General features: G+C 46.7%; 1 protein-coding gene across 1 annotated transcript; it reads right to left on the bottom strand.

Moving 5' to 3' along the window:
• Positions 1–232: 232 nt before the first annotated feature.
• Positions 233–1,967, bottom strand: olig3 (oligodendrocyte transcription factor 3). The gene has a single exon (XM_072499662.1). It carries the CDS (start codon positions 1,676–1,678, stop codon positions 884–886), a length of 795 nt encoding a protein of 264 aa, XP_072355763.1. The 5' UTR covers positions 1,679–1,967; the 3' UTR covers positions 233–883.
• Positions 1,968–21,924: the final 19,957 nt, after the last annotated feature.

The following is a 21,924-nucleotide window of genomic DNA, read 5'->3' as shown; positions in this document are numbered from 1 at the left end:
TACACCACTCAGTATAGTCGCTGAAGACTGCTGAGGAAACTGCACCACATATCTGACTTCTCGCAGAACGAGGAACCCATGTTGCTGCTGATTAGAAAGTTGAATTTAATGGAGTTTAATCTAAACGCTTCAACTTTTTCGCCAGCTGCAGACAGAACCCAATTCGACTTGAGGCAGCGGCCAAATAAAAGCCATGACAAATTAAAATTTTAAAAAATACCGCTTGGGCTAATTCGTTTTAAGTTGACTTTTATTGAAACGTGATCATTCAGGGACACCGGGCTTTAATAAATATATCCATAAGTCATTGAGATAATACAAAAATAAACGGCACGAGTGTTGTCTTCGATGTGTAACAAAATAGTTGCGGCAAATGTTGAAGGGCGTGTGATCTATTTTACAACGGGTTTGTATGCCACAAGCCATGCGGATCTGAACAAACATGGACAACATAGACACACCTCAGCTAACAACACATTTCAGCAATCGTATTACCTCTCGCACTATAGGAATTCGAAAGACTGGTAACATCACATTCTATCTCTTGCTCTTGCTGCATTTGCACTGTTCCCCATGCGTCAGTCGGCGTGAATTATTTAATACAGCCACAGAAATACTCAAAAGTACCAAATCCTTGTTGCAAGGAAATGCATTTTTCGTAACTTGCTTGGCTACACGAGATGCCGATTTCAAAATTCACAATTCAAAAACAAAATGCATGCAATCAGATCTGGCTGTTGGAGTTAGCTGACAGTCTGCTTTTTTTATATATATTTATATATAACACAAGGTCAGTCGTTTTACTGCAACTCAAAAGTCAATCTTCGTATGCAACGCGGCATCTTCTTTTTTAAATAACAATCGCAGCTGGCAAAACCAGATCTCACTTCATTAAGTCTTTACCATCTGTAGAGAGCCTTGGCATGCTGGCTGTGCTTAGGGCTGAGATGTGAGGTGGCGGTGGTACCTGGCAGATGGTGCACGGACATGGCAATCCTGCCCAATGCTGAAAGGTGTTCCCTAACGGTACAGGAGGCGCGGAGGATGTTTTCAACAGTGAATGAGGGGGTCGAACCGCGCTGATCCCCGGTAGAGAAGCCGAGATTGAGGAAGGGGAGGAGGTCAGGGCACTGCCCAAGATGGGGTGGACCTGATGGACAGGTGCGGGGTGTCCTGGGTGCCCAGCAGAATGCCCTACTGTCCCGCAATGGAAAGCTGAATGATGCCCGCCGTAAATCTCCCCTACTAGTCTTTTCATCTCTTCCAGAGAGTTCGACAGCATCAGGATGTAGTTTCTGGCCAGCAGCAAAGTGGCGATTTTGGAAAGTTTCCTCACCGATGGTCCATGGGCATAAGGCATGACCTCTCTGAGCCCGTCCATCGCCAGGTTCAGGTCGTGCATCCTTTTACGTTCCCTCCCGTTGATCTTCAGTCGAAGGTTCTGTATGTCTTGTTCCGAGAGTTGCTTTTTCACTTTGAACTTGCCTCCAGACTTGTCCTCGGAGCGGCTGAGGGCGGTTATATTGTGCTCATTGGCGAGCTGCTGGAGCAGGTCATTCTGCGTCGAAGACACCGAATTCATTCTGGAGTCCTGGTGCTGGAGATGATCCCTCAGATAAATGTCGTCCACGTCTGGCGAGGAAGCTCTGCTAGAGAGAGAGCTGGAGTCAGAATTCATTTTATTGCCTCTCGTTATTATGAGATGTTCTCTAGTCAATAGTTTGAGACCTTGTTTTGATGCCAACCTCCAACGTCAGTGACAGAAACCAGCAACAACTACAACAACACGCACACAAAACAAAAACCCACACAGCGGCTCCTATAAGCTCAGAAACGCTCCCCAAGCAGGCTGGACCTCTTGGCCACTCGTGATGTTGAACGAGATTTGGTTTTAAAAGAAGCTTTTTATAGAGGTGCAGAGTGCAGGGAAACAAAGCTCCCTCCTATACATAATGGTCTTGTTAGTATGACGTGGAGATCAGTGAGGGCGGCGCAGCTTTGACGGTTCCATTTAGCTCTGTCCTATTCATATTCATTGTCCTTTTCTTTATGGGACACCCTGCATGGCGATCTGAAGAGAGAGAGAGAGAGTGAGACTTACCTCGTAGTGAGCGAACATTTAAATAGCAGTGTGTGAATTGGCCCAGACCTTCGAGTTGGTGATTCAGATAAGCTGAGTTACCATTGAGAAGAGATCCCCGCGAAAAGAAACCTATATTCATCAGAAAGCAGGCCTTTCCAAATCTGCTGGGGGGGGGGGGGGGGGGTGGGGGGGGGGGGGGCAGTTTTCTTTCAGATTTTAGTTTCTCTGTCTCAGTGTCACCGAGACTAGGGCCCTTTTAGACTAAACATCGCGACCTTTTTATAAACGTCTCAAACCCACAGTTTTAACCCGCGCAATTGCTGACAGACAACCCGAAGAGAATATGCAAATAAGCCGCTCGTGTTTGTGTTTATTGTAAAACAAAAGGCACCTCTCTCTCTCAGGAATAGTATTGGTCAGGGAAGGTGATCACTTGGGCAGTCGAAGAAGCATTGGTGAACAGATTCCAACAAGATTCTTGTTTGTCGTGAGGTGTCGATTCACGTCAAGAAATGGGACAATTTGAGAAGGAAAAGGGGATCACAGAGCCTCTGGGTGGAAGATCAGAGTGAGCAGGGGTCTGAGGAGAGAGGAACACACCGCCTCCCAGCGACTGAAAACCGCAGAGCAACGAGAGAAAAGGAAGAGAAGTGGAGGGAAATAGAGAGCCTACACACTCCAGAGCTTATACACATAGTGTACCTCTGGGGAAGGGAACAGTCTGATATCACAGTGACCCCGTAAATAAGGACCTGGGCGATGAAACTATTTGCAGGGCGTGGGTGTGTAGATCTTATGTTGTTAATTAACGGGTTAAAACGCCAAAATGAACGGAGTCAGCTCCTGCACCCCTGAAAATATTGTAAACACAATTCGCTTTTTCTTTACAAACACGGCACGACGTGTGTTGCCAAACGTTACTTGATTCCTGTGCATGGCATTTCGATCTGGATTTAAGCTGCGGAGATGCATTCATTCCAGGCGAAATGCCTGATAGATAAACATTTCGGTTACTGTAAAATAGGCAATTGGTTGAACGAGTCGTCGTATTTCTATAGGCAGCGCATTAGGGTTAACCTTATACATTTAAAGATAATCGACAAAAAAAATCACCCAACGCAGGCTGCCGAATCGTTCATTCTGGAAGCTGACGGGTTGGCAGTAAAATGCTGCGATTCCTGAAAACGCCTTCCACCCTGCAAACTGCCGTCAACCTGCTTTCAAAATTGAATAATCATATGGCTGCGGACAGAGAAGAAAGTTCTCACCCACTGCTCTCAACCTGCCAGTATTGGGACAGTTCTCCTATTGATGTGTACTTGTGTCTGTGGGTGGACCCCCCTCCTCCCCTTGAGTATGTATGTGTGTTTCAATCTGGATGCGGTGCCTGTATAATTGTGTTTATTTATGTGCGACCGTGCCTACATGTGGACTGCGTTGTAAATGTGACTTTATGTGACTTTGTCATGTGAGTGTGTTCGACCAATGTATAATTAAAAGGTGAAGGCACACCGAGAAAAGTGGGATTGGCATATTTCCCTTGAGCTCTCATTCATTTTTATTGTAAATAATCAGGAGTGGGAGAAATTAACAAACGAGCGGAAAGCATGCCAATTCTCTGGAAAACCAGGAAACTGCAGTCCAAAGGGCCAAACTGTTCGCAATTTTATATTCTGGGCGACAAAAAGGAATAATTTGTCAATTGAATTGTTAAACGACACTGATATCTGGGAATGCCCATTCCCACTCCCTCAAGCGATAGGTGAGTTGAAATTGCGGCTTATGATTTCACTCCAAGATGACCACAATATCCTCCCCCGGATGAATGTCACCAAACCAATAAACCAGGCTGGCGCCATGCTTTTAATCTCCACAACCAGGGATGAGTTTTTCTTTCCTTTTCAAACTTGGAGTAATCTAGTCATTGACTTTCTCACTTCTACCCCAGTTCTGGAGAAAAGGTGCTCACGTCTCCTTGAGGAAAGAGCAGTGACGGGGAGCTCGATCTTCACAGAGGTTTCGATGGTCAGCTCTCTGCTCTGGCTAATCCTCACTGAAGCGGAAAGAACGGCAAGGCACGCACCTTTCGGAGCCAGTTGACCGCTTTTGTCCAGAGAGCTGCTCGCGCTCATTCAATGGAGAAGGTGGCCAGAGTCCTGGCTACATGGGGAGTTGCCGAGCCGTTGCCTATATATCAACGCGCTCTTTGCACACATGTAATATCGACCCGATTCCCACTACAGTGCTCTGCTTTCAGTGTTTCAGAGGACACATCACCAGTTCCATATGTGCTGTGTGTTTGGAAGTTTTACCTTCTGAGCTTTGTTTTCGATATCTTGCCTATTCCTTGAAGAATAATAGCAATTTTTGAAATTAGAGACAAAATAACTGCGACCAGTCGGTGCAAATCTGCTTACATATTCAACGAAATTGGGATGTTTGACAGACAAAGCCTGACTGAACACAGTATCTATTTTTTAAAAAGGGCTCTTCCATCCTTTAGCGGAAATCGGCCGTCGGTAAATTCCTATAATTATCTGGCGGTTGGCTACTTCACACACAGTCAAACTCTGCTGTTTCAGATAGAAATACAATTATATTTATATTGTGTGATCTGCAAAACTTCCTAAAGACGTTACTTGCATCCAATAGAATCCATCCACTATACTCAAACACAGGTAATTAAGATGAAAGTTTTTAGACGGGATGACTTTGGCAAGTGTGGTAAATAAATGGCAGTTTCAATTTTTTTTTCTCTAAAACTTCATCATACACAGCATTGGGAATACTGAGGGAAAGCAATGCCTGGTGAATGCGAAGCTGACTTTATACTCTGTCCTTTGTTTAATTGTATTTTAGGCAGCCGGCGTTGACCGTGCTACAACTTGCATTCATATCGAACTTCTGGAAATAAAAATAAGTACCAAGGAATTCATAATTCACGTTGGAGGTTAAGCCAGTGACGTTTAACTGCCGGAATTTCACAGTGGCGCAAGTTACTTGTACGTGTACAATGTGCCCGTTACCTCAGCCTGTGCCGCAGGATTCAGGCAGCGATGTCTCTTGCGAGCGTGCTGAAGGCAGAAAAAAGTGTGTGGGGGAGGGACCCTTTCCTCCCTTTTCTCTCTTGGTGGCATTTGAAAGTGTAAAGCTTTGAATACCAATTGCTTGAACTGGACATATGTGAATCTCCTCTAATCCTACTAATCTGGAGTTCTTTGTACGAGTAGGCAGCACACATAGATCTAAGCGCAAGTAGCCCTGGATCCTGCAAATCCCTTTCAAGTGACCCCAGTGTGAAAGAGTTGACACGGGGAGAAGGCTTCTGGGAGAGATGCTGCCGGAATCTCCACCGTCTCCACTGCAGGACAGGAGGAAAACTTCTTGCTTACTCCCAGCTAGCCCGGGAAAGGAAACCGGCCCAGCAGGGAAGAGCACAAACTGATTGCACACTACACAATCTAACACAGCGAGAAGGAGAGCTGCCGGCTCTGGCTATGTGAGGCTGGGTTGTGCTGTAGGGGGACAGTCCGGCTCCTCGTGGCTGGCAGGAGAGGCACCCGAGCAAAATTAATACCAGCCGTCCCGGCAAAGACACGATAGGCTAACTTGTATTCGTGGACTGAAAGGCAGCAGAAATAGTTAATAAACTATCAAGTGAACTTCATAAAGGTGTATAACAACCGGAAGAGGACTCAATTCATAACATGATGCTGTACAGTATTTGAAATGGTAAAATATAATTTGCTGAATTATATCCTTTTAGACCCATTGCTGCAGTTTATCACATAATGAAAATCAGAATACTCTCTAAACAGAAAAGTAGTTCTTCAACCACAGTGACAACGACCTTTGCGTAAGTCTCTTGTATCTAGATTTCCATGCCCTCCAAAGGATTAAAAGATTGCGAGAGAGAATCTACTCTCACTGACCGCAGTCCACTGACTCACACCCAGGTTTAATCATGTAACCGTGCTCACCATTACATTGATGCCAATAATTCAGACACTGAAGTGTGATAGATTTTAATGTTACCTCATCCACTGCTATACTGTGAGCAGATTCTCTCTCTCCCCCACCTAAGTTTCAGCCAAACGCCAGCATTTAATGCAGCATTGATAAGCATAGAAATGTGCACATTTGCCATTTAATTCGATTAATTTGGATACTAATGCGCCCCTTGAAATATCTTAAAATCATCCACTCTTTGTGCTAATGCACGCAACTTTTGCAATTCAGATAATTTAACGAAATTGTGCATTTAGCACAAGGTAGTTTACTTTCGAATGAAATATATTTATTAAACTCAAATTGCAAGTTGCTGAACCATAATCAAAATGCAACCTCTGCAAAAATCCTCATTCCATTCTGTAAGCAAAGGTTCGGGAGGATTCATTTAGCTCACAAAGAGTTGTTACTGAGGCAGAACGGGCCGAAAAGTCTCATCGGCCTCCGAGCAAGATAACAATGTAGGGGATTGAAAAGCATGGACGGAGGTTAGGGTGAAGTGAAACGAACACATTTCCGGGAGCTAGCTTTGGAGGCTCGGTACCCTGAGGGAGGCGGGTTGGACACCCCTCCGCTCAACTGAGTTGCTCTGAGGAGCCACCTAAATAGCTCCGAGGCGGCACACTCCGGGGGCAGTGTCATTAACTGGCCCTTTCTCCTAACCTGATTGGTACAGGCGGAGGTCTGCCACTGTTTTATCGTCTTGGTCACAGAAAGTGTTTGTCACATGGGGCGCGATTCTCCACTCCCGCGCCGGTTGGGAGAATCGCCTGGGCCGCCGAAATTTCCAGGGACGCCAGTCCGACGCCCTCCCGCGATTCTCCCAAGCGGCGGGAACAGGCCGGTCGAGTTTCGCGGGCTGCAGGCCGGAGAATCGCCGGAGATACCCAAAATGGCGATTCTCCGGCACCCCCGCAATTCTGAGGCCCGGATGGGCCGAATGGCCAGGCCAAAACGGCGGGTTCCCCCCCCCCCCCCCCCGCGCCGTCCACACCTGGGGCGAAATTCTCCCGAAACGGCACGATGTCCGCCGACTGGCGCCCAAAACGGCGCCAATCAGACAGGCATCGCGCCGCCCTTTGGGGGCTGAGCCCCAACATTGAGGGGCTAGGCCTGCGCCGGAGGGATTTCCGCCCCGCCAGCTGGCGGAAACGGCCTTTGTTGCCCCGCCAGCTGGCGCGGAAATGACATGTCGGGGCGGCGCATGCGCGGGAGCGTCAGCGGCTGCTGAAAGTTTCCCGCGCATGCGCAGTGGAGGGAGTCTCTTCCGCCTCCGCCATGGTGGAGACCGTGGCGGAGGCGGAAGGGAAAGATTGCCCCCACGGCACAGGCCCGCCTGCGGATCGGTGGGCCCCGATCGCGGGCCAGGACACCGTGGGGGCACCCCCCGGGGTCAAATCACCCCGCGACCCCCCCAGGACTCCGGAGCCCGCCCGCGCCACCTTGTCCCACCATTCAAAAGGTGGTTTAATCCACGCCGGCGGGACAGGCAATTTATCGGCGGGACTTCGGCCCATCCGTGCCCGCCAACCAGCACGGTCCGATTCCCGCCCCCGCCGAATATCCGGTACCGGAGACTTCGGCAACCGGCGGGGGCGGGATTCATGGCAGCCCCGGCGATTCCCCAACCCGGCGGGTGGTCGGAGAATTACGCCCCTGGTCGCTACAGTCGTGGGCAGTGCGTGAAAGCTGAGGGGGCAGCCTGTGGGGGGGCGAGGGGGGATCCTGCACGGGGTACCTTGAATGTGGGGTGGCCCGCGATCGGTGCCCACCGATCGTCGGGCCGTCCTCTACGAAGGAGGACCTCCTTCTTTCCGCGGCCCCGCAAGATCCGTCCCCCATCTTCTTGCGGGGCGGATTTGGACAGGACGGCAACCACGCATGCGCAGGTTGGCGCCGGCCAACCTACGCATGCGCAGATGACGTCCGTTATGCGGCGCCAGCTGCGTCATCTATTCGGCGCCGCTTTTACGCGGGCGACAAGGCCTGGCGCTGGTAGATGACGCGGCCCCGATACTGGCCCATTGTCAGGGTCTGAATCGGTCGGGACCGGGGCCGTGAGGGTGTCCAGAAATTGGAGGAGCGAGGAAAGAACTGGAAACTGAATGGTATCTTTAGAAAAGTCAAATCTTCCGTAATTTAAAATAATCACAAGAACTAGGACCAGGAGTAAGCCATTTGGGCCATCTAAGGCCATTCAATAAAATCACAGCTGGGTTATATTTAGATTTATTGTGATATGAGGTACAGTGAAAAGTATTGTTCTGCGTACATCCCAGGCAGATCGTTCCCAACATGAAAAAACAAAGGACATGCGTAAATACATAGGCACAGGCATCGGGTGAGCATGCAAAGTGTAGTACTACTCAGCAGAGAAGATGTGTGATGAGATGTGATCAGTCCATAAGAGGATCATTCAGGAGTCTGGTAACAGCGGGGAAGAAGCTGTTTTCAAACCTGTTAGTGCATGTTCTTGGACGTTTGTATCTCCTGCCCGATGGAAGAAGTTGGAAGAGAGAATAACCTGGGTGGAAGGGGTCTTTGATTATGCTGCCCACTTTCCCAAGGCAGCGGGAGTTGTAGACAGAGTCAATGGATAGGAGGCGGGTTCGTGTGATGGACTGGGCTGTGTTCACGGTTGGATTGTGGCCTTAATACCACTTTCCTAACCCCCCCTCCAACCCCCCAACCCCCCCCCCCCCACACACACAGCTTAACCATTGACCCCCCTGTAAATCAAAAATCTGCCGACTCACCCTTGAAACAACTCAACCTCCATGCTCTCTAGAATTACATACTGAGAAGAATTGCACACATATATTTACATTCATAATAATCATCTTTATTAGCGTCACAACTAGGCTTACATTAACACTGCAATGAAGTTACTGTGAAAATCCCCTGGCGGGACTACGGCGCCTGTTCATCAATAAACATAATCAGAAAAAGTAATTTTAAAGAGAGAGAAATAATCTTAAAGCAAGTAAAAAAAAACATAAGTCGCTACAATAGTCTTCTTACTTCCTTTATTCTGTTATTATTAATTAAATAAAAGGCAGAATTATTTCAATCCACCTTGTTCCAAATTCTCTGCCCACACATACTGGGCGAAATTCTCCCCCAACGGCGGGATGTCCGCCGACTGGCGCCAAAGCAGGCGCCAATCAGACGGGCATCGCGCCGGCCCAAAGGTGCGGAAGGCTCCGCATCTTTGGCGGCCTAGCCCCAACATTGAGGGGCTAGGCCGACGCCGGAGGGATTTCCGCCCCGCCAGCTGGCGGAAATGGCGTTTGTTTCCCCGCCAGCTGGCGCGGAAATGCGGCGCATGCGCGGGAGCGTCAGCGGCCGCTGTCAGTTTCCCAGCGCATGCGCGGGAGCGTCAGCGGCCCTGTCAGTTTCCCGCGCATGCGCAGTGGGGAGAGTCTCTTCCGCCTCCGCCATGGTGGAGGCCGTAGCGGAGGCGGAAGGGAAAGAGTGCCCCCACGGCACAGGCCCGCCCGCGGATCGGTGGGCCCCGATCGCGGGCCAGGCCACCGTGGGGGCACCCCCCGGGGCCAGATCGCCCCGCGCCCCCCCCCAGGACCCCGGAGCCCGCCCACGTCGCCTGGTCCCGCCGGTAAATACCAGCTTTGATTTACGCCGGTGGGACAGGCAATTCCTGGGCGGGACTTCGGCCCATCCGGGCCGGAGAATCCAGCGGGGGGTCCCGCCAACCGGCGCGGCCCGATTCCCGCCCCCGCCCAATCTCCGGGAGCGGAGACTTCGGCGGGGGCGGGATTCACGGCGGCCAACGGCCATTCTCCGACCCGGCGGGGGGTCGGAGAATGACGCCCACTGTTTCAGTTGAACAGATGAACCTGGCATTTTCAATCTCATCTCATAAAATGGAGTAATTAAGATATTCCCCACTCCCCCAGTTTTCAGTATATGTGCCATCTTAGTTTATAGAAATAAGTCAGTACTATCTGATCTTACACACACCTCAGCTTCAGCCTGGATAATCAAATTGTTCAGCATTTAAAAATTGATAATTTTGCACTCCCATTGGTATAATCAATCCCATAACAACAACTTACATTTGTGTAGCACCAATAATGTAAAGTAAACTCTTATGCTCTTACCTGAAATGTATAAAAAAGGACACTGAGCTTCAAAAGGGGATAACTGGAAAAATGTCAAAAATATTCTGCAAAAAACTCTGTTTTAAGGTGGAACTTCAAGGAGGAGACAGAGTTAGAGATGCAGAGGGTTAGTAAAAAGAGTTCCATAGTTTGTGTCCCAGATAACTGATGGCCAACAATGGTCGGACAAAGGAAATGAGGATGAACAAGAGACTAGATCAATGATATGCCATAAGGCTGGAAGAGGTTACAGAGATAAGCAGAAATGAGACCACAAGAGATGTAAATAAGTTAAAATTTTAGTTGGGGTTGGGGGTCAAAAGCCAATATAAGACAGCAAAATAATGGGTGGCGGGTGAGAGGATGCATTGTGGCGTAGGATATGGGGAGTCCTGTTCTGGTTAAGCTGAAATTTCCAAAGGGTGAATGCGTGGGTTTCCTCCGGGTGCTCCGGTTTACTCCCACAAATCCAGAAAGACGTGCTGTTAGGTAATTTGGACATTCTGAATTCTCCCTCTGTGTATCCGAACAGGCGCCGGAATGTGGTGACTAGGGGCTTTTCACAGTAACTTCACGGCAGTGTTAATGTAAGCCTACTTGTGACAATAAAAGATTATTATTATTATATGGTCAGATCTTAGGAATTCGATATTGCGAACAACTTGGTTCAGTCTGAGGGACTCTGGCCAGGGAGTGGAATTGAATTACTGGCAGGACTATACGGTTTCTCATGGTATAAAAAAGATCATAACTTCATTCTTCCCAATGTTTAACTCAACAAATTTATAGCTCATCCAAGGTGAGCAACCTGATAGCAAAGAGGCAGTGAAGAGATCAAGTGAGGTGATGGAGAGATAGAGCTGGATGTCATTGCTATAAGTGTCGAACCATGTCGGCTGATAATGTTGCACGTAGATCAGGAAGTGGAGGGGATAAGACGCACCCTAGGAGGATGTACCATTGTGAAGTTTGGAAGGTGAGCCTTTGACGGAGATGCCCTGGCAATGGTTAAATAGTCATGAACAGAATCAGGCAAGAGAAGTCCCAATGACCTGAAAATGGCAGAGTGGTAATGATGTGGTCAATTGTGTCATTGGTTGCAGAATGGTCAAGAAGGAAAAGGAAGAAAATACATATATGTATAATGCAGAGGATTTCATTAGCAGGTTTGGCTACATAGAATGACAAAAAATATATAGCACAGGAATAGGACATTCAGCCCAACCAGTCCTTGCCAGTGTTTATGCTCCACTGAGCCTCCTCCCATAATAATAATTATCTTTATTGTCACAAGTAGGCTTATATTAACACTGCAATGAAGTTACTATGAAAAGCCCCTAGTCGCCACATTCCGGCGCTTGTTCGGGTACACCGAGGGAGAATTTAGAATGTCTAAATTACCTAACAGCACATCTTTCGGGACTTGTGGGAGGAAACCGGAGCACCCGGAGGAAACCCACGCAGACACAAGGGGAACGTGCAGACTCCACACAGACAGTGACCCAAGCCGGGAATCAAACCTGGGACCCTGGTGCTGTGAAGCTACAGTGCTAACCACTGTGCTACCGTGGCATGCTCATTCCTCATCTAACTCTATTAGTATAACCCTACTTTGTTCTCCCTCAAACGTGTCTTTAACGTCCCCATAAACACCATCCATATACTAGTTACCTGAACTACATCCTGATAGTGGCTTTCACATTTTCACCAAAGTCTGGGTGAAAAAATTACTCTGAATTCCCTTTTTTATTTTTGGTGACTAACCTATAATTTAGGGCTCAGGTTTTGCTCTTCCCCATAGGTGGAACTCTTTCTATGCCTATTCAATCAAAACCTTTTATAATGTTGACAACTTTGATGAGATCACTCCTCTGCCTTCTCTTTCGTGCAACTTTATTTCGCTAGTTACTGTAATGTTAATTTTAATGATTACTGTTTCAGCTTTAAGCCCTTGGGTGAAGAAGTCTTGTTTCGCCTAAAAATATACCTGGATATTATTTGCGAGTTCAATGAAAAGCCAACAGTAATTGAAGGTTTGGTGCAAAAGGGGGAGCTGATAATATGAGGGGAATGAAAAGTTAACTCTTATAATACAAAGTGCATACGAGCTCGGGAAACAGCAGGCAAATAAGTTGAGCCCCATGGTAGTCAGCAAATCGAATTAAGTTAATGACGGGAGTTAGTTTGATGCACCATAAGTGCAGACAGTATATCATGGCTGAAACAGTCCAAGATAAAGATATGACAGCAGCATGGCCCAGATTGCCTCCACCTGTCAGTCTATCACCAAATACGTCTGCAGGTTCTGGCATGCATACCTGGCAATGACCCTGAGAAGCTGGATATGCAGCTTCTGGATCAGCATGGTTTCATTTGGAGGTCCTTGCCATCTGCTTTAAGGACATAGGCAGCCAACCTACATCATCAGTACAGCACTGCTAGTCAAGACCATTTTCTCCCTCCTTTTGGATGAATCTAGGGATCACCTACAATATTGTTATTGTTCTCTTTACATGCATTTAACTTGTGCTTCATTCCCTTTTCCATTGAACAGCAGCAGCCTGACATAACTACCCATTATCACTGCACTGCTGGGTTTCCAAAGTAGAGGGATTATGGATGATAATCTGTGTCCATCCTGTTGTCCATTCTGTGTTGTAGTAAGTGATCATGCATCTTGCAGGTAAATTGCATTACAATAGGTTTATTTGTGAATGTGGCAAGTGTAAGAGTTTAAATTGTAATTTCTAACAACAACTTCCATTTAAATGGGACCGAGAACAGACCAAAAGCCAAAGAGCTTGCAGTGTGGAATAAAAAGCAAAGATATAGTGGGAGATTTGATAGAACGCTTGGTTTCACAAATGTATTTTGGGAAAGGTATTGATATCATTGAAGGGTGAGGCAAAGAGAAGAATCATTAACATATTTGGGGACAGAGACTTTAATGTTATCTTACACAGTAAAATTAAAATCGATTTGACATTACCTAACTTCATGCTTAATTGGTCGGGATCTTGTTGGAGGCTGTTTATTGAAGACTCATATATAGAAACAAAGAAAATAGGAGCAGGAGGAGGCCATTCGGCCCTTTGAGCCTACACTGCCATTCAATACGACCATGCCTGATCACCCATCTCAAGAGCCTGATCCCACTTTCCCCCCAGGTATATCTAACTGCTTCTTGAAAACATATATGGCTGGATTCTCCGTCGGTGGGATCCACTGCTTTGCTGGCAGCGCACTCACACCCACAGATTTCCCGACAGCGTGGGGATGTCCACAAAGGGAGACCCCGTTGGGCGGCTGCTGGATTGGAGGATCTCCCAGGGGTGAGCTGCAACAGGAAAGGCATGCGGTGTGACGGAGAATCCCGCTCACAGTGTTTTGGCCTCAACTGCTTTCTGTGGCAGCAAATTCCACAGGCCAACCACTCTCTGGGTGAAGAAGTTTCTCCGTTTCTCAGTCCTAAATGGTCTACCCCACATCCCCACACTGTGCCCCCTGATTCAGGACAATCCCACCATTGGGAACATCTTTCTTGCATCTACTCTGTCTAGTCCTGTTAGATTTTTGTAGGTTTCTATGAGATTCCCCCCTCATTCATTTGAACTCCAGTGAATACAATCCTAACTGACTGAATCTCTCCTCATACGTCAGCCCTGCCATCCCAGGAATCAGTCTGGTAAGCCTTCTCTGCAGCCCCTCTATAGCAAGAACATCCTTCCTCAGCCAAGGACACCAAAACTGCACACAATATTCCAGGTGTAGCATCACCAAGGTACTGTATACTTGTTGCAAGACATCCATGCTCCTGTACTCGAATCCTCTTGCTATGACGGCCAACATATAATTTCCCTTCTTTATTGTCTGCTGTACCTGCATGCTTACCTTCAGCGACTAGTGTATGAGGGCACCCAGGTCTTGTTGCACATTCTACTCTCCTAATTTATGGCCATTCAGGTAATAATCTGCATTCCTGTTTTTGCTACCAAAGTGGATAATATCGCATTTATCCAAAATTGCTGCATCAGCCAGTCATTTTCCCACTCACTCAACATGTCCAAATGACAATGAAGGATCTCTGCATCCTCCTTGCAGCTCACCATCCCACCCAGATTTGTGTGAGGTGATTCATTTTGGAAGGAATAACAGGAAGACAGAGTACTGGGCTAATGGTAAGATTCTTGGCAGTGTGGATGAGCAGAGAGATCTCGGTGTCCATGTACATAGATCCCTGAAAGTTGCCACCCAGGTTGAGAGGGCTGTTAAGAAGGCGTACGGTGTGTTAGCTTTTATTGGTAGAGGGATTGAGTTTCGAAGCCATGAGTTTCATTTGAAAATTTGGAGATATTGCATTTAATTCCCTCATCTTATTCATTAATATATTTTGTGAATAGCTGGGGTGCCAGCACTGATCTCTGTGGTTCCCCACTAGCCACTACCTGTCATTTGGAAAAAGACCCATGTATTCCTACTCTTTGTTTCATGTCTGCCAATCAGTTTTTTATCCATCTCAATACATAGAACATAAAACATTACAGCGCAGTATTCGGCCCTCGATGTTGCGCCGACCTGTGAAACCACTCTAAAGCCCATCTACATTATTCCCTTATCATCCATATGTCTATCCAATGACCATTTAAATCCCCTTAATGTTGGCGAGTCCACTACTGCTGCAGGCAGGGCATTCCACACCTTTACTACTCTCTGAGTAAAGAACCTACCTCTGACATCTGTCCTATATCTATCTCCCCTCAATTTAAAGCTATGTCCCCTCGTGCTGGACATCACCATCCGAGGAAAAAGGCTCTACTGTCCACCCGATCTAATCCTCTGATCATCTTGTATGCTTCAATTAAATCACCTCTTAACCTTCTTCTCTCTAATGAAAAGAGCCTCAAGTCCCTCAGCCTTCCCTCATAAGATCTTCCCTCCATACCATACATCCTGGTAAATCTCCTCTGCACCCTTTCCAATGCTTCCACATCCTTCTATAATGCGGCGACCAGAATTGCACGCAATACTCCAAATGCGGCCGCACCAGAGTTTTGTACAACTGCAACATGACCTGATGGCTCCGAAACCCAATCCCGCTACCAATAAAAGCTAACACACCGCACGCCTTCTTAACAGCCCTCTCAACCTGGGTGGCAACTTTCAGGGATCTATGTACATGGACACCGAGATCTCTCTGCTCATCCACACTACAAAGAATCTTACCATTAGCCCAGTACTCTGTCTTCCTGTTATTCCTTCCAAAATGAATCACCTCACACTTTTCTGCACTAAACTCCATTTGCCACCTCTCAGCCCAGCTCTTCAGCTTATCCATGTCCCTCTGTAACCTGTAACATCCTTCCGCACTGTCCACAACTCCACCGACTTTAGTGTCATCTGCAAATTTACTCACCCATCCTTCATCCTCCAGGTCATTTATAAAAATGACAAACAGCAGTGGCCCCAAAACAGATCCTTGTGGTACACCACTAGTAACTGGACTCCAGTCTGAACATTTCCCATCAACCACCACCCTTTGTCTTCTTCCAGCTAGCCAATTTCTGATCCAAACTGCTAAATCACCTTGAATCCCATGCCTCCGTATTTTCTGCAATAGCCTACCATGGGGAACCTTATCAAATGCTTTACTGAAATCCATATACACCACATCAACTGCTTTACCTTCATCCACCTGTTTGGTCACCTTCTCAAAGAACTCAATAAGGTTTGTGAGGCACGACCTACCCTTCACAAAACCGCGTTGACTATCTCTAATCAAATTATTCCTTTCCAGGTGATTGTACATCCTATCTCTTATAAACCTTTCCAAGACTTTGACCACAACAGAAGTAACGCTCACTGGTCTTTAGTTACCGGGGTTGTCTCTACTACCCTTCTTGAACAAGGGGACAACATTTGCTATCCTCCAGTCTTCTGGCACTATTCCTGTAGACAAAGATGACTTAAAGATCAAAGCCAAAGGCTCAGCAATCTCCTCCCTAGCTTCCCAGAGAATCCTAGGATAAACCCCATCCGGCCCAGGGGATTTATCTATTTTCACACTTTCCAGAATTGCTAACACCTCCTCCTTATGAAACTCAAGCCCTTACACTACCACTAATCTCATGCAATTTAATTTTACACACTAATCTCCTACGTAGGATTTTCTGGAAAGCCCCCTGAAAGTCCTAATAAATCACACCCATCGGCTCCCCATCGTCAACTTTACTAGTTACATCCTTGAAGAATTCCAGTCGATTTTTCAAGCATGATTTCTCTTTCATGAATCCGTGCCGATCCTGCCACTGTTTTCCAAGTACTCTACGATAAAATCTTTGTTAATGGATTTTAGAATTTCCCCCACTGCTAACGTCAGGCTTATTGGTCCCCTATTTACTCTCTATCTTCCTTTTAAAATAGTGACATTACCTTAGCTACCCTCCAATCTGTAGGAACTGTTTTGGAGTCTATCGATTCTTGGAAAATGACCACCAATGCATCTACTATTTTTCAGGCCACTTCCTTAATAATAATATAATAATCTTGTGTCACAAGTAGGCTTACATTAACACTGCAATCAAGTTACTCTGAAAATCCCCTAGTCGCCACACTCCGGCGCCTGTTCGGGTACACTGAGGGAGAATTCAGAATGTCCAATTCACCTAACAAGCACGTCTTTCGAGACTTGGGGGAGGAAATTGGAGCACCCGGAGGAAACCCACGCAGACACAGGGAGAACTTGCAGACTCCACACAGACAGGAATCGAACCCGTGTCCCTGGTGCTGTGAAGCAACAGTGCTAACCACTGTGCTACCGTGCCATCCTCGGGGATGTAGATTATCAGGCCCTGGGAATTTATTAGCCTTCAATCCAAACAATTTCCCGAATACCATTTCTCTACTAATACCAATCTCCTTCAGTTCTTCTCTCTCACTAAACCTGTGTTTCCCAACATTTCTGGTGTGTTATTTGTGTCCTCATTTGTGAAGACAGAAGTATTTATTTAGTTGGTCAGCCATTTCTTTGTTGCCCATTATATATTCCCTTCTCGTATATGTTGCATATAGCCTGATATAGTCAGCAGATCTAATAATGTCATAAAAATGTTACCAAATTGTCAATATCCGCACTCCCATAGCAGATTTCCACCCAGACTGAATTCTCCTTCATTGATCAACATCCATTGATAAGCCAGTTCACAATCCAGATAACTGATGGCCTTAATTCTGTCAGCCTTCCCCCTTTTAATTTTCTTATCTACGTGTGACACATTTTCAAAGGACTTCTGACAATTTAAGTAAAATATACAATTTAACACTTAACCACTAGTTTTGAGAGGACAAAGCAGCCTGATTGGCACTCCTTCCACAAACATTTACTCCCTCCATCATTAATAAACAGTGGCAGCAATGGCAGTATGTACCATCAACAAGATGAACCGCAGAAACTCATTAAATCTCCTTGAGCAGCACCTAGCAAACCCATGACCACTACTCTCTAGAAGGACAAAGGCAGCAGAAGTTGTCCACCAAGCCACTCATCATTCTGACTTGGAATATATTGACATTCCTTCACTATCGCTGGGTCAAAGTCCTGGAACTCCCTCCCTATCAGCACGGTGGGTGTAAGTACACCACAGAGACTACAGCAGTTCAAGAAGGCAGCTCACCACCTCTTTCTCAAGGTAAATCAGCGATGGGCAATAAATTCTGGATACCCACATCCCATAAATGAATAATTAACAAAAGTACCTGCATTCCCCACCAAGATGGCCTAAGGGCTGAATAATCCCCATCCCACCACTGTCCTCCGTCTAGCTGAACCTGTCCTCTCACTGAACAATTTCTCCTTTAACTTGTGACACTTTCTCCAAACCAAAGGCGTGGCTATGGGTACCCATGTGGGTCCCACATATGCTTGTCTCTTTATGGGATATATGGAACATTCCTTGTTTCAGTCCTACCCCAGCTCCCTCCCACAACTCTTTTATCGGTACATCGATTACTCTTACGATGTCGCTTCATGTTCCCGTGTGGACACGGAAATTTTAAAATCAATTTTGCCACCAATTCCCACCCCTCTATCACCTTCACATGATCCACCTCTGACACTTCCCTTCCCTGACCTCTCCATCTCTGGAGATACACTGTCCATCATTATCCATTACTAGCCCACTGACTCAGTTCCTTCGCCTCTGTCGCATCTGTTCCAATTATGCTACTTTCCAATAGAGTGCCGTTAACATATTTTCCTTCTTCCTTAATCATGGTTTCCCACCCACTGTGGTCGACAGAGCCTTCATCCATGTCCAACCCATCTCCCACACTCCTCTACTCACCCCTTCCCCTCCCTCCCAGAACCAGGATAGGGGTTCCCTTCTCCTCACTTTTCACTCCACCAGCCTCCGCATTCAACGAACCATCCTCTGCCAGTTCCACCAACTCCAGCATGATGCCACCCCCAAACACATCTTCCCCTCACTCCCCCTGTCAGTATTCTACAGGGACTGTCCCCCCTGGGATATCCTGGTCCACTCCTCCATCATTCCCAACACCTATTATCTAAATGGGGAGAGACTTTGGGGTGCTCCGAAGGAGGGATCTGGCCGTCCTTGTGCATGAGTCACAGAAAACGAGCATGCAGATGCAGCAGATAATAAGGAAAGCAAATAGAATGTTGGTATTTATAGCAAAAGGAATTGAGTATAAAGGTAAGGAAGTGCTGTTGCAACTATACAAGGCATTGGTAAGACCACACCTGAAGTATTGTGCACAGTTTTAGTCCCCTTATTTGAGGAGAGATAGAAAATAGAACAGTACAGCACAGTACAGGCCCTTCGGCCCACGATGTTGTGCCGACCATTTATCTTAATCTAAGATCAACCTAACCTACACCCCTTCAATTTACTGCTGCCCATGTGCCTGCCCAAGAGTTGCTTAAATGTCCTTAATGACTCTGACTCCACCACCTCTGCTGGCAGTGCATTCCATGCACCCACCACTCTCTGTGTAAAGAACCTACCTCTGACATCTCCCCTATACCTTCCTCCAATCACCTTAAAATTATATCCCCTCGTGCGTGACAGCCATTTCCGCCCTGGGGAAAAGTCTCTGTCTATCCACTCCATCCATGCCTCTCATCACCTTGTACACCTCTATCAAGTCACCTCTCTTCCTTCTTCACTCCAGTAGAAAAGCCCTAGCTCCCTGAACCTTTCTTCATAAGATATGCCCTCCAGTCCAGACAGCATCTTGGTAAATTTCCAGCCTCTCCAGAGCATCCACATCCTTCCTATAATGAGGAGACCAGAACTGGACACAATATTCCAAGTGTGGTCTAACTAGGGTTTTATAAAGCTGTAGCAAAACCTCGCGGCTCTTGAACTCAATCCCCCTGTTAATGAAAGCCAACACACTATACGCCTTCTTAACAACCCTATCAACCTGGGTGGCAACTTTGAGGGATCTATGTACATGGACCCCAAGATCCCTCTGTTCCTCCACACTTCCAAGAATCCTGCCTTTAATCCTGTATTCAGCATTCAAATTTGACCTTCCAAAATGAATCACTTCACATTTATCTAGGTTGAACTCCGTCTGCCACATCTCAGCCCAGCTCTGCATCCTGTCAATGTCCTGTTGAAACCTGCAAGAGCCCTCGACACTATCTACAACTCCACCAACCTTCGTGTCATCAGCAAACTTACTAACCCACCCTTCCACTTCCTCATCCAAGTCATTTATAAAAAACACAAAGAGCAGAGGTCCCAGAACAAATGTAGTTGCATTGGAGGCAGTTCAGAGGAGGTTCACTAGATTGATTCCACAGATGAGGGGTTTGTCATATGAGGAGAGATGGAGCAGTTTAGGCCTATATTCTCTAGAGTTTAGAAGAATCAGGGGAGATCTATTTGAGGTATACAAGAAGCTAAAAGGTATGGATAAAGTAGACTTGGAGCTGGTGCTTCCTCTTGTGGTGCGTTCCAAAACGAGAGGTCATAATCTTAGAATAAGAGGTAGCAAATTTAAAACAGATTTGAGGAAAAACTACTTCTCCCAAAGGGTTGGGAATCTGTGGAATTCGCTACCCCAGAGTGTGGTGGATGCAGGAGCAGTGAGTAAATTTAAGGAGGAGTTAGACAGATTTTTAATTGGTAATGGGTTGAAGGGTTATGGAGAATGGGCAGGATGGTGGAATTGGGGCCAGGATGCGATCAGCCATGATCACATTGAGGGTGTTAGACCTGGGAGGCTAAATTGCCGAATTCTACTCCTAGGTTATGTGTTCTAGGGAGGAGATTCTGTGGCTGATATTGTAATCCAGCTCTTGGTCTGTAACGTTGTAGGTAGCAGATGAGGAACATACCAGCCACGATAGACTGGCGGAGCAGACTTGATGGGCCGAATGGCCTAATTCTGCTCTTATATTTTATGAACTTATGAACTCAGCCTCTTCCCATGACACCTTCCCATGCAATTGCAGAAGGTGCAACATCTGTCCCTTTCCCTCCTTTTTTCTCACCCTCCAAGGGCCTAAACACTCTTTCAGGTGAGGCAGTGCTTCACATGCACTTCCTTCATTCTCTGCTCCCAATGCGGTCTATTTACATTTGAGCAGATTGTAAACTGGGTGATTGCTTTGTAGAACCTTTGGTCCGTCCACAAGCAGGACCCAGACCTTCCTATCGTTTGCCATTTCAATTCACCGTTCATGCAATGTACCAGTGAAGTCTAAAGCAAAATGGAGGAGCAGCACCTCATCTTCCAATCAGGCACATTAACTTAATGACCACTGGTAATGCTATGCTACCATATTCTTCTTTCTTGGCAATCACTCATTAACAAGTATGATTTTCAACCTCAGAAAGTCCATGTCACTGGTCATGGGTTTTCTGCTGTTCCTTGTGTGGCTGATGAGCCCGATCCCAGAGCCACATCGCCAACCGTATACCTAGCAGGTGTCTCCGGGAGGCGGACTCAATGTTGCAGGTATTCCTTTCTCAGGCTCCTTTTCCAGGCCTCCTCTTGCTGTTGGGTGTCCTCGAAGAATTTTGTCACTTCAATCAGGAGGTTGCTCCAAGTAGGTACCTTCTGAGCAAGAGTCTCCCAGGTGTTGACGCCAATGTTGCATTTTTGAGGTAAGCCTGCAGGGTCTCTTTGCAGCGCTTCCTTTGTCCTCCTCTTGTTCGGAGCTTCCTTGAGCTGGACAAAGAAGACTTGCTTTGGCAGTCGGGATTGTGACATCTTAAGCACTTGGCCGGCCCAACAGAGTTGAATTCGGATAATCATGGCCTCGATGGTCTGGTACAATTGGCTAATTCAAGGAAGCTGATGTTAGTATGCCTGACTTCCCAGCTGTTGCGGAGAATTTGTCTCAGACAGCGTTGATGGTACCTCTTGCATCTGTAATTTCCCAAATAACAGGTCAAAAAACAATGGGCCTACTTTCCTACTGAATATGCAAATATATTGCTCCTTTGATAAATATAGTTAATGTCACATGGACAATTAATCGTTCCAGCATGGTTACAGAATGAACGTGTTCTCTTTTAGTGATGCTTCACTTGTCTGGCTTCCAAGCGAGTTTCCAAGGCAGGTGGAGGCCCCCTTATTGCACCTTAAAGAGGTGTTTCAATCTGAATTCTCTTATTAATAAGGGAATCATCTTGATTAATAAGGGGACCAGGGGTTAGAATCATAAAATTTATATAA

This window comes from Scyliorhinus torazame, chromosome 4 (assembly GCF_047496885.1).
Source record: "Scyliorhinus torazame isolate Kashiwa2021f chromosome 4, sScyTor2.1, whole genome shotgun sequence".
NCBI classification, from domain to species: domain Eukaryota; kingdom Metazoa; phylum Chordata; class Chondrichthyes; order Carcharhiniformes; family Scyliorhinidae; genus Scyliorhinus; species Scyliorhinus torazame.
This window is presented reverse-complemented; position numbering and strand designations above follow the sequence as displayed.